Source organism: Fusarium musae, chromosome 6, assembly GCF_019915245.1.
Source record: "Fusarium musae strain F31 chromosome 6, whole genome shotgun sequence".
Taxonomy (NCBI): Eukaryota; Fungi; Ascomycota; class Sordariomycetes; order Hypocreales; family Nectriaceae; genus Fusarium; species Fusarium musae.
Genome location: NC_058392.1, coordinates 1,406,954 through 1,420,266, shown reverse-complemented (window position 1 = coordinate 1,420,266; position 13,313 = coordinate 1,406,954). Strand labels below are relative to the sequence as shown.

At 49.0% G+C, this 13,313-nt stretch overlaps 2 protein-coding genes across 2 annotated transcripts; one reads left to right on the top strand and one right to left on the bottom strand.

The window, feature by feature from the left end:
- Nucleotides 1–4,384: 4,384 nt before the first annotated feature.
- J7337_008316 (uncharacterized protein) lies at nucleotides 4,385–5,469 on the top strand (the record flags this gene model as incomplete). The annotated part of the gene is made up of 3 exons (XM_044825937.1): nucleotides 4,385–5,148; nucleotides 5,263–5,278; nucleotides 5,356–5,469. The coding sequence occupies 3 exons, from the start codon at nucleotides 4,385–4,387 to the stop codon at nucleotides 5,467–5,469; spliced, it is 894 nt and encodes a 297-aa protein (XP_044678854.1).
- A 5,560-nt stretch (nucleotides 5,470–11,029) lies between these two features.
- Nucleotides 11,030–12,830, bottom strand: ACU9 (Malate synthase, glyoxysomal; the record flags this gene model as incomplete). Its single annotated transcript, XM_044825936.1, has 3 exons — nucleotides 11,030–11,087; nucleotides 11,143–12,352; nucleotides 12,470–12,830. 3 exons carry the CDS (start codon nucleotides 12,828–12,830, stop codon nucleotides 11,030–11,032), a joined length of 1,629 nt encoding a protein of 542 aa, XP_044678853.1.
- Nucleotides 12,831–13,313: the final 483 nt, after the last annotated feature.

The window sequence follows — 13,313 nt, the reverse complement described above, 5'->3', positions numbered from 1 at the left end:
ACAAGGCGCTCAGTGGTACAGAGATATCGGTGATTGGTATTGTCATTGCCACACTCTGTAGATATGTATGAATAACAATATTGTACAAAATGCTAAACAATGAAGTCAAGGGTAATGGGAAAGCACTGTCGTTCATGTAATAATTGGCCTGGAACATAGGCCCTGATCTAGGAGTCTTACTGGAGTCCGATGATTTGGAGTGTGTAAATGCTTCCCTCTACAACGTCTCAATGTCTCTCATATATGTATCATGACGACGAATGTATTTCAGATCAGCCATGCTGTTGAAGCAGGGCCTCTCAGGCCAGAGCGCGGCCAACACATGAACTCTTGGCAGGGGAGATTTGGGACATGGCTGTTGAGGCTTGTTCATTAATGAATGTCCAATTCTCTTGAAGACAAGAGAAGATTGCAATCATCCCTGGAAAGATGAACTGTTTTCTGAGTTAATATTGGGGCTCCAAGACTGGAAGTTGCTGGACAACAAGTTCGTCGATATGACGCTAAAAGCCGATTGCTTCCAGACGCCAATCGCCAGGCTTAGTCCAGGCCAGGCAGGTCTTCTCGATGTCTTATGAGAACCATTCTTTTTGGAGTATAAGGTAGAGCAAGGAGTACGGAGTATGTGAAAGTCCATCCCAGATGAAAGATGATCCGAAAATCCAGCCCCCTATGGATGAGACGAATTCTGCATTCCGTGACTATTGGGCGCTGGTGTTGCAACCATCGCGCCCTAAAAAACATAGAGGTTAGGTTCTAGGCTCTAGCAACCGGAGTCTCGACTCGTAAATGGCCATTCCCATGCCGGATCGTCTCCGTGAACTTGTTGATTTGGTGTCTAACGCGGACCCATTTGCTGGTAGTCGCCGAACTGCAAAGACAGGCGAGCTTCAGCTTCGCCATGACCGAAAAAGATAACTTCAGGGTCCAGCTTAGACCACAAGACCATGACAGCCATTTTTCTTCTTGGTGTGCCTGGGCTGAGATTTTCAAGGTCCGTGTGTACCTGGACGCCTGGTGAAGGGTCTGCAGAAGTCGACTGACTGATGGTGAGGGCGGTTGGAAAGTGTTCACCTGCCACGTTGTATGCGTCCACTCACACTCTTAGTAGACACACTTCTCTCCTATGTGACTCTCTAAATAAGCGTTCTTGCCTGGGAACTACCAGGATCACAGCACCTTAAAACACCCCCATTACGACAACCATCATCATCAATGTTGAGCAGCATTTGCCCTTCACTTTTGGGCTACCAGGGACGCCTTCCGGACGCCGCCCCCGTTGTGCGTTCGACGCCTTCAGGGGTTGCATGAGAAACAGAGTCCAGCTGGTCGGATCCCGCCACTGCCACAGCCGGGATACCAGGCTGCCAGGGTTGCAGATGGCTTCTCCAAAAGACAGCCATGACAAGCTAAAGCAGAAGCCAAAAGCGGCCATCAGCCTGGTTCTTTTAGAAAATCATGGTTATTCGTTTGAGAAACATAGGCTGTTGGTCGAAAGATCAGAAGTTTGGCAGTCTAGCCATCCCCGGGCTTGTAAGATGAGGTTGGCATTCGCAGAAGAGAGAATGAGGTGGTAGTGTGATGGAGTGTCCCAACAAATTATGACACAGGAGACCAAGAGCTACAAGGAGACTGAACAGCGAGCTGTTGATGGGAGTAAACCCAAGAGTAGCTTAACAAGAAGAAAAACATCAAAGTGCAAGTTGTGCTCCATCATCATAGGTAGGTATTTTACAGGAGGGATTTGCGTGTCGAAGCAAGCATCAGCCGCTTTCCCACCCCCTGGTACCCGATCTGGCCCAAGCCACGCAGTAAAAAGTAGGGACGGGGATGGAGATCCCGTGTGCCAGAACACACAGTAGACGATGATCAACAGAGCCAAACTTCTGACTAGACCGCATGTCAAGAAGAGCTCGATCTGTGGTTATTTGTCATTTGTCCTGTCATTGATGAGGCTTGATGCAGACAACAGACTTCTGCACTGGCGAACCAACTTGCTTCAATGAAGCTCAATCTCGATTACTCGCGACTGCAGCAAATCGCGAATTATGGTCTATCAAAGAGCTGAACCGCTGGAAATGTGCTTTGTCGTGTAGTGCACTGCAGGATTTTCGCAGTGCATGGTTTCCGACTCTCCTCTTCCTCACTCCATCTTCAGGTTGGACGGAGAGCATTTACATTTGCAGCTTACCTTACGCAGGTGCTTGAGTACATATGTACTTGACAATGGTTGAGCCTTGTTGAAGAGGGGGAGCTACCTTATCCCACGCTCGTCTCGTTGCCTCTTGTCTCCCCCAGTTGAGCATAACTCGCACAATTGCTTCCCAAGGTGATGTTTGTGCCTTCAATGAATGTCTTGTCCTTGGTTGTACCCACACCTGTAGAGTTTCCACCCATGCCATTCCAGGTCTCACCCCTGTTCTTCGTTCCGGCTCCAGCTCCGGCCTACTGGTGGTGGTGGGTGGTGGTACCAGCAGGCAGTCCAGCCATCCATCCATCCATCCATCCATCCATCCATCCATCCAGCTGCCAATGCCCAAGGTGGTGGGCGGGCATGCATCCTCGTCTAGAGATGTGATGGAAACCACTAATAGATGAGCGTAATGCTTGTACGGCGGCCATGATAAAGCCCTCCCCTCGTTGCTATCACAACCAACCTTGCTTTTGAGTTGAATGCATGCTTTCGTCTGTTTACGAACTTTAACTCTATATGTATGTTCCCCTCATCTGCCTGCAGATGGATGGATAAGTACGATGATGTCTTCCGGTCCTGCAAGCTGGGTGTCTGTACTTGAGCAGGTACAGGAGGTACAGGAGGTACTGTACTGTACGTACTTCAGCTTCCCTCAGGTCGGTCTTGGGCCAACAGCACCTGGGCCCATGATTCTTTCAGCCCTCCCGCGCTAGTCGGTTTTAGTGCCAGTTGTCAGTCCTCAGAGATCCCGTCTCAGTGAGGACCTAGCAGGGATGAACACTCATACATACTAGACCCAGAAGGACGCCAAGGCGAGAAGCTACGGCCTGGGCAATTGAGGGCCCCTGCTAGCGCTCTACTGTAGTCTCGCTAGTCTCACTCTGCTTTAGCTAAGGCTAGGCTCGTTTTTGTTGGTCCTGGCTCAGAGCTGGCCCCTGCGCTCGTTCACTTTCATCTCGCTCCCCTGCTCCGCTCTCGCACCCCCGTCCCGTGGTGTTAGTAAATGCTTCCTTCTTGCATCGAGGCAGAAGCCCTGACCAGATATACATATTACACCAGAGAACGCCAAAGCGCCACCTTGGGTAAAGAAACTTTATTGAAAGTCTGTGGACTTTTCATTGACGACACCCCAAAAACCCCAGTCAACCCCATCATCCCGATCCGAATCTCGACAACATCGTGACTGCTGTACTGTACTTTCAGCTCTTCCAGAGGTATTCATTCATCTACCTTGATCCTCCTCCATTTTTCAGCTTGGTCTTTCCCCTCCTTCTTTCTTTTCTAGATTCAAGCTTTCCAAGTGTGCTTCTACTCATCATCATCCTCGGCCCTTACACTGCCTACCACTGTCCTTTGCGTTTTGTTATTGTCGTTAAAGCTCGTCTATGAGATCAAGATAACTTCATCCGGGCAATCAATACCTTTGTATTCAACCGAGTTATACTATACACCACATATCTACACCATACGCACGAAAAACTCACCACTCCTTCGCAGCATCAGTGATACACCACACCAGTGGCGGCATACGATCCCTCTTTGCTGTGTCAAGATATCTTTCCAAGAGTTATTCTGTCAACACAAACTCGGCCTCGATACCAGGCAAGAGTTGCTCAAGTTCCCCTCTTACAAAGATTTAACTTTTTGGGAACTATTCGGCCCATCTTCAACTTTACAACTTTACTCGTCAACGTATCAAGATAACGCAAGCAACTCTAATTACTCACTCCCCTCTATTTCTCGTGGCCCGCGTCTATATAAGCCTTTGTGCTCCTCGGTGGCATTCTTTTACCTCAGGCCACGCATAAAGCGTTAAAAAAAACTCTTGCAAACATTTGAGCTGTGTCAATGGAGGGAGCTAGTTTCTCTTCACGGCGTCCCGCCGCAGGCGCCCTGCCTGCCATGACTCTGCCACCCCCGACAACAGATGTTCCAAGTATGGCTAAATACCCTTTCTGCTCTCCTTACCCAGGTAACTCGTCAGAGTCCTTTCAGTGCTCCCGGGAGGGCGAGTCGTTTGGGTGTGCATATCCGTCGTCTTACTCTCCCGTTCCTGGTCCCTTCCCAGATCGCCGCATCTCGTCTTCGCCCAGTATTCTGACCCCTTCGCCAGGAGCCAGTGATGGCCTGAGCCCCAGTCTTTCTAGCGTCAATACCGGGAGTTCACAGGGTTCTCAAGCACCAGGCAACATGTATTCATATGCACAGCAACTTCCCCCGGCATGGGCTGCACCAAGCAATTCTTCCTACACTGTCAGCTCTGCGACCCAGGCTCAGCCAGCCATTGGCCAACAGCACTTCGGTGGACGAACCCACCCGATTTACAACCAAGGTCCCGGAATGCATCAATATAATCACCCTCGAAGTTCTCAGTCGCCGGCTACTGGAGGTGACGGACTCCCAGCACCCCCTTACGATCAAGTGAATCAACCTTTCCAGACTTCGATCTCGGGCGGAGGTGGCCAGACCACTCCACCGGGCCTCTCGACATCTCAACACGCTCAAGGTGGAATTTTGACTTCGCACAGCTCGATAGCGACGCAACCTCCTACTCCTTCGAGCGTATCTGCACATGTCGATTCATATACGCACTCGAGGCCCCCCAGCACACCGAACTACTATACATCCTCTGCAACTCAGCCGTCTAGCTATCCACCATATGGTCACCAGCCTTCACCGACCCAGCATACCTCTTCTAATGGCGGCCCTGTGCCTAGGGGCCTTGGATCGATGTCGGGCCCGCATGGTGCTGGCATGGCACCCCCTGCTTCCTATCGATCATACACCTCTTATCAGCCCCTCCCTACCATGGGAGGATCAGTCTTATCCAACATTCATCAACCTGGAAGCCAAATGTCAATGATCCAAGGGATGTCCGTGGGTCCATATGGGCATACCATGCTATACGCAGGGCAAGGCCAACCCCAACCAGCACAGTCAGAGCGGCCTTTCAAGTGCGATCAATGCATTCAGTCGTTCAGTCGAAACCATGATCTCAAGAGACACAAGCGAATTCATCTGGCAGTCAAGCCTTTTCCTTGTAATTTTTGTAGTAAAAGCTTTTCCAGAAAGGATGCTTTGAAGGTAAGTCATTTGGCTGTGCTGTCAATAAGAGGCTGGCTCCATTGTGACATCCGTGGCACTTGCTAACTCTGCTATAGCGACATCGGCTTGTCAAGGGTTGCGAAAACAAGAGCAACGAGAATTCTGGTGATGGTAACGGAGCAGATCGCAGTGGAGAGGAGAACGATAGCCCTGACATCAAGAGGGAGTAATACATCCGTATCTCAAGGAGTTATTGTTTTAATGCGCGATACCCAGGTTTCGGGACGACGACAACTTCACCACCTGGTTTCAAGAAAATAACAGTATGGCTATCATAAGGACAGGCGGCTATCATGGATGCCTATTTCGAGGCACATGGCTCTACCATCCATTCTGGCATTTGAACAAATTCCCATATAGTACTTATTATATAATGTCTGCCAGGTTTGTCACGGGAAAATAGGCGCTACAGGATTCGGAAAGATTGGAATATCGGCGTCAAGGTATACGGAATGGAGCTCAGGTGAAAGCGGAATCCATCAACGGGTCTTCATTGATGTGTTTATACGACAAATTATGGCATTAACAAGGCGGGCTCGGGACGGGACTTTTACCAGGATTACGGAATTGGGCTCTCAAGAGGATGGAAACATGTATAGGTATGACGGTTGTGCAACGCATGTGTATATTTTGTTGGCCAAATGGCGTTTTGCCCTTAACAGGGCGGTCTCTTGATGGGATGCGACGGTGCGTAGTGCAATTGTTTCTGACTTAACACGTACATCACGAAGAGTTTCACCGAGACATTTGATGCGAACTATGGTGTCTTCAAATGACTGCAAAAAAAGGCAAAGCACCACGATGGTGGGTAACCTGGCAAGTAGGGAGCGATGGATCAGTCTTCCGTGCGAACAAGCAAGGGACTTCTTGATTTGCCAGTGTACGAGACTATCAATATGAACTCTTTCAGCGATTGGCTGGCGGCCTTTATCTGGTTTCAGTTATCGAAGCTATCGAATATGGGTTCCGGAGTAGGAATGGCCTACACAAACACTAGAGGAGGACCACTAGGCATGAATATTTGGTCAGCCAGCCACAGTAAACTACCATTATGCCTTAAAACTAGCAGTACTGGAATCCAAGTTCGGGAGCTCCTGGCGTGAAGGAAACGGTTGAGCAGGCGGACTCTTGTCCAGGCCTAAGCATAGACGACACAGCAGTGAATAAAAGGAGGCATTAGACCGCTAGATGGGTCTAGATGCAATGACACGCTGATCTACCGTATCACGCAGATCTTGAGGATTCCAAATCCAACTGCAACTCCCATCAAGTTCGTAGTCTGAAGCTTCCTTGCAGAAATTACCTCTTGGGAGATCTATTTGAAGGGGAGGGATCGAGACCACCGTCCCGGCCTAACGTTTTAGAGCAAATTTATCATCATGGCTTGCACGACATGAAAGATCCATCTTGTTTGTATTCTCTTCACTTCTATGTTGCCATACCTCATCCTCCGCATACAACAATGGGAGTAGAAGTACAACCCATCTCCGGCCTTCGCAATGGAACTATCCTATCTTCTGATGCCGACTTTGCTTTCTGGTGTTCGAAGTTCCTTAATTCTCATAGGGGTCGTCCAGTTTGGGTGGCGTGCTCAAATAATTATTGCTAATCAAGAAACTGGACGAAACGCTTGACGGTGGGCGAGGGCCGGGCAGAACCAGGTCTCTGGCGAGGTGTGCTGATACCCTTCAGTCCTTGGGACGTTATCTAAATGAAAACTTGGGTTGGACTTTTCTTATATCTCAGAAAGAAAGTATAGGGCCCTGTAGAATGATCGTGGTAAGCTTCTCTGATGTCCGTGAATGGAAGGTTAACCGTGATTCTGGCCACCAGGTAAGCTCCCGGAATCTAGACGAAGGCTAACCCCCGAGCACAACTATGTGTGTATTCTCTCTACCAGAATATGTTCTTTGTTGGCTGTGGTGTACTAATGGAAACGTCCTTGTAATGAAATTCTGTGCTGAAAAGGGGTGGCTCTGTTAAGGAATGAGGCGCGGGATTGTAAGAGGAGAGCTTGCTCATGGATGATTGCAACGTGGGCAGGAGGGAATAACAATCAAGCTTTCTGTCTAAGACCTTTTGCTTAACCTTTAATGATGTCTTCAAAATTTCGATAATTTGGGAATGCCTTCATTTCCGATGGCTCTCGTCGCCCCCGGGGGACGCCAAATAACGCTTATCGCAGCCCACCCGCAGGATTAGCATCTAGCCCCATAAGGCCCTGAGTGAAACCGTGAGGCGAGGTTGACATGTCAAGCATGCTGGTCGGGTCGAGGCGCAAAGCGCTGCAGAGCGCTTGGCACCAAGGGAAGACTGGGTGAAACTAACCTCTCGCCACCGACTGGCGAAAAGAGGTTAACTCAAGCCATTATTGCCTTTTTCGACCCTCTCCAGCACCTGGCTGCACCCAAGCATGTGCGGGACAGACTCGCTACAGGCATTTATGCCAGGGCGTTTGAGTGTACGAGCCACTACACAAGTAAAGAATAGGTAGGTAGCTAATGAAGGCGCACAAGACTGCACTAGAGTCTGGAACGGCGCGCAGTGAGCTAGCGCAGAAGAGCGAGTCGCGGAGAGGCAAATCCAGCCGATCTGGGAGGCGATGAGGTGTGTATGGGAACGGGAGTAGCATGGATGGTTCGTGAAAGGTGAAGTGTGCATGAGTGGCTTTCTCCGTTGACTTTTAGACCAAAACATTGTGCTCAAGCTTGTAAGCGAGGGCGTGGTCTGGCCGAGTGGGATCACAGTCGAAAATGGGGTGATGTGGTTTTAGACAGCCAGCCACGGATCTGACATGGCGTCGAGGCTGAAAGGCCCGAGTACAGAGATGTAGGTAAGCTTCGGCTTCGCACAGGTACGGTATGTATTTGCACGCATGGATCTTCTTTGACAGGGTTCGCACCGGACATCAACGCGAAAACACGGACAGACAATGCTCGAGCAGCGAAGAGTTAGCTTGAAACCAACTTGGCCAAACCATCGCTAACTTAATTCATGCGATTGTTTCATAGCACAGACAAGATCAAAGACTTGCAGCTGTTCGTGGCCAAATGCAGACTCCAGATGTGAACTGAGCCAAAGCGGGGATTGCACGATGGCGAACTACTCACCTCTGGCCGAGACTGAGCTGTACCTCATTATCAGATAGTGACGCTCCCGTACCCGTGAGAGATGAGTGTTCGCAAGAGAGTGGACGATGTTATGCACGGAGCTATCCTTGCTGGCTGACCACAACAGCTTCTGCATTTGAGAGGTACCTCGCCTGTTCTGGTGATGGCGATCACTTGGGTTCCTCTTTCACCCCTCTTTCTTCCTATACTTTATGTCCCTTGATAGTTCGTGTCATCTTCACAACAGGACTTGTTTTCGCCGAGATGTCGGGGACGAGGGACTCCCTCTGGGTGCTGATCATTTGGGCATCGGAACATTGCGCATACGAGACGCTGTTTGCATCTCAACCATACTAAACAAGAATGCGTGTCCTCTCAATAAATTTACATCTTGTTATTCTCGTATTGACTCTGCATGCTGGTATTGTGTATCCGGAACCTGGTCTTGACAAGTTTCCGTCGTAGCGTTTTGTATATCGGCGGTCGGCGAAGGTCAATGAATGCTCTCGCCAGTGTCGTAATAGGAAGATTGGAGAGAGCGACACCCCATGACCTGATTCACTTTATTCCGATTGGATCATTGATAGGTTGTTGTTATCCCCACGCGGATGTGATTGTGTATCTTCACTTGCGTCGAAGACAACCATTCACCCTTGGTAACGCTGGCTGTGCTGGAAGGAGTAGCTGACAATGCAGGTAACTGCCTATTTTATCAAGTAACTTATGTTGATGAACTTTCGGTGTTAGTGCAAGGCTCTGATAAACCGTCTATTGGCCGACTCACGAATTAGAAACTCTACGAACTGGCCTCAGACTTCAACCCTATTCGTGACAATGCAGATGAAGAAGCTCACTCAAATATCGGCAAAAGGTGCCCTTCTACTATGCCAATCTGCGTGTATGTCAACAGGAGGTGCCTCTTGAAGAAAATAGTTGTAACTTTTGCCTCGACTCAAAGTGCATCCTGAAAACAGCTCGCGGCCCAGACCGAGCCCTCCCGCCTGCAATCTCCCGGTGTGATACTACATCAGACTCAGACCTCGGGATACATGATGAGTTCCATGCACTCTCCCGACTCGAAACTACCAAGGTGGTGTGATCGGCAGGAAATAAATCCTCCGCTTAGTGTCGCGGGAATTGGCAATGATGGCGGATAGTTGTGTAACCCGAGAGTCAAGTTCACGGGAGGAGACATCTAAGGGGGTGTGGCCAAGTCCCGCAGCTTTTATTTAACTGGCAAGTATTAGGAATACTACAAGGATCTTTCTAGGTATTATGTGCGTTTGTGCTTGCTTCTTTGGCGTCATCTCACGTATGATATCAATAACTTCACCACCAGTGCAACCAACCATCACTGGCCGAACATTGCTTCATGAAGAAGGAAAAAAGTAATTTTAATTGACGAAATTATTAGAGAAGCCCGTATTGCTGTCAGTTTCCATTTGTATACTTGTATTATTGGCTATGATAATCCGCTGCTGGAGCCATGCCCGAGGTATAGCACAAATTGGTTGCTGGGACTTTTGATGGTCCCAGTCCTGAATTAGAAACTCCTGTTGCTCTAAATAACTGGCAGAACATATTAAATTAGGGTATGGTAGTTGTCTATCTATATGATATAGGCTGACCTTTATGTAGGCATACTCTGCTCTCATGCAACGCTCCTTGAAGGTAGAGATGCATAGGCCAGGAAGACATAGTCTCTGGACACGCAGTCTTCTCATCTCAAAATCTATTTGTTTATTAGTTCAGTCATTTCTAGAAGTTTTAATAAGTGACTAGCAAGGTAGCTACGATGCGACTGTACAGACATGGGGAGGCACCATCACATTGGAGGCTTATGATACGCAGGTCTAATGTCCTTACCACAGCCATGGGATACAATGGCTGTCCTTGGGGTTCGTTTTCTCTTTGGATACACTGGGCAGTTAAGTGGTTTATCAGGACAATATATGCGTCTTGTCGCATGTTTAAGCTTAAGCTTAGAGTCATGTTGACGATAACTTGCCATGAGACACACGAGTATAGGGACGCAGTGACACTCGGCGTTATATCACCCTGGATGGCTCCAAACTTCAAACAAATATAGTCATTGATACAAAAGGGTTCACCGGGATCCCTGGCTCGCTTTCTTACATACGAAGTGTTGCTAAGGACATTATGAACGATGGCTAGAGTTATGGAATCCGAAAGCTTGCAGTATACAGTTGATGGTTTTCCACCAACATATTTGAACGAGATCAACCCTCTTTCAGCGATGTAGAATGACCCGAACAGCTGCAAAACCCTTCTTGAGGACATATGGTTCTTGTGTTGGATGCTTGTGCTGAGTGAAGTGGGTGAGTAAGCTTGGTGGGAGGGAAGGCTGCATGTAAGTTACTCATAACAAGATTCACAATGAGACTTGATTAAAGTGATTTACTGGTCAATAACTTCGAATCATCAAAAGAAAGACCTCTTTCTGTTGTAGATATGCCAGTCCTTGGCTGTATAAGTAACAAATGATATCATGACCCAAACCATAACATACTGGAAAAAGCCAGAATTATGCACACTCATGAAACGCTCGATAAATCCATTATGCCTATTTTGATCCACCCTTTTTGGAATACAAGTTGATTTATAGCTTAGAAGCAGGGCTAGGAGGTCCGGCCTGAGTGATTTCATTGTAAAGAAGACTGCGCAGTAGTTAGCACTCTGGACCCAGACAGACAGGGGTTTAGATAGACTTACGTTGTGAGGAAGTCGGCATAATCCTCGCCAGTGACCTGACTAGAGAAGTATTGAGCAGCAAGGTGGTACTTGTTACCCTTGGGGGCAGACGCAGCGAGCTGGTCAGCAACCTCCTTGAGAAGCTTCAAAGCATACGACTTATCAACACGCTTGCCCTCAGCAGTGTTAACACCATGTTTGACCCATTGCCATAGCTGACTTCGAGAGACCTCGGCGGTGGCAGCATCCTCCATGAGGTAGTTGATAGGGACACAACCCACTCCACGGATCCATGCCTCCATATAACCGAGACCAATATTAAGGTTCTTCTTGATTCCCTCTTCCGTGATAGTACCGGGGACGTTCATGTTGAGTAGATCGTTCTGACCAATGGTAACGTCCTCTCTTCTCACAAAAAGCTGGTTGGGAGTTGGCATGTGCTTGTCAAAGATCTCGGTCGCGATGCTTGCAAGAGCAGGGTGGGCAACCCAAGTGCCGTCGTGTCCAGCACGGACTTCACGGAGCTTGTCGGCGCGAACGCCCTCCATAGCCTTGTCGTTGGCAGCAGTATCATTCTTGATGGGGATCTGTGCAGCCATACCACCCATGGCGTGAACACCACGCTTATGGCATGTCTGGATCAGAAGTTTAACATATGATTCCATGAAGGGAACAGTCATGGTGACCGCCGAACGGTCTGGCAGGACAAAGTTGGGGTTGTTGCGGAACTTCTTGATGACGCTGAAGATGTAGTCCCATCGACCGCAGTTGAGACCAGAGCTATGGTCACGAAGCTCATAAATGATCTCGTCCATCTCGAAAGCGGCAAGAATGGTCTCAATCAGAACAGTACCTCGGATGGTGCCTCTGGGCATACCGATGTAGTCTTGAGCAAGGTTGAAGGCATCGTTCCAAAGGCGAGCCTCAAGATGGCTCTCCATCTTTGGGAGGTAGAAGTAAGGACCGAAACCCTGGCGTTGCGTCTCAAAGGCATTGTGGAAGAAGTAAAGACCAAAGTCGAAGAGGGAACCAGAGATAGGCTCGCCATCAACTGTGACATGCTTCTCCTCCAGGTGCCAGCCACGAGGACGGACAATGAGAGTAGGAAGCTTGCGGTCGGTGCGAAGCTTGTATTCCTTCTGTCCCTGCTTGAAGTCGACCTGACGACGGTTGGCGTCGTACAGGTTGACCTGTCCATTAATCATATTGTCCCAAGTTGGGGCACTGGAGTCTGTTACAGGGTTAGCCGACTGCATCGTCTCTCGATCATACATCCATTAAAGTCATAGACAGTCGTTGACAGCCCACAGAGGAAATAATTCAAGATATGGCAAGAATAGCGACTCACCCTCAAAGTCAGCCATGTAAGTGTAGACGTTGGCGTTTAGTGCGTTGACAACCATCTTCCGGTCTGTGGGGCCGGTGATCTCGACACGACGGTCCACCAGGCCCGGGGCGGGAGGGGCACCCTTCCATGTAGGGTTCTCGCGAATGTGCTTAGTCTCAGGAAGAAAGTCAGGGAGAACTCCTCGATCAAGCTCGGCCTGGCGAGCCTTGCGGCGCTCAAGGAGATTCTTGCGTCGCTCATTAAAAGAACGGTGCAGCAGTGCAAGAAAGGCGAGGGCCTCGGGTGTGAGGATCTTGCGGTGGATGTCGTCAACCTTGCCAGAAACGGAAACACCCTGAAGGACAGAATCGATGGAAGCCATTGTGATCGCAAATGGAGAGCAATTCTTGTTTTGGCTGATGGAGGATGAGGTGAGATGAGGAGATGAGAAAGGTCGATGGGTATTATGTACTGTTGCCAGCACTTTCACGTGTCGAAGATGACTCCGGTGATGAGGTGTCAGTGACGGTGCTTGTAAGTAACTCTGATACTTTGCGCAAGTTGGAATGAGACAAGTGTAGGGTTCAGGAAAACGCTCGGTCTCAATCAAGGTGAGAGTAAATGATTGGGAAAGCTAATATTGAAGAGCAAAAGGATTGGGACAAGGCAGATAATTATATAGATGTTAACACTGAAGCAGCTGGTGCTCCGCACATCAAATTCCTGAAGGCGTAACGTGCCTCGGAAGAGGGCCGAGGGGCGCCTCCGCGTCAGTGAGGGCACCGGACCTGGGGAAGATGAAGATATCCCTGCAAATGAATGTCGAATGCAATACCCGCACTGTACTTTACCTCAGTACGACGTG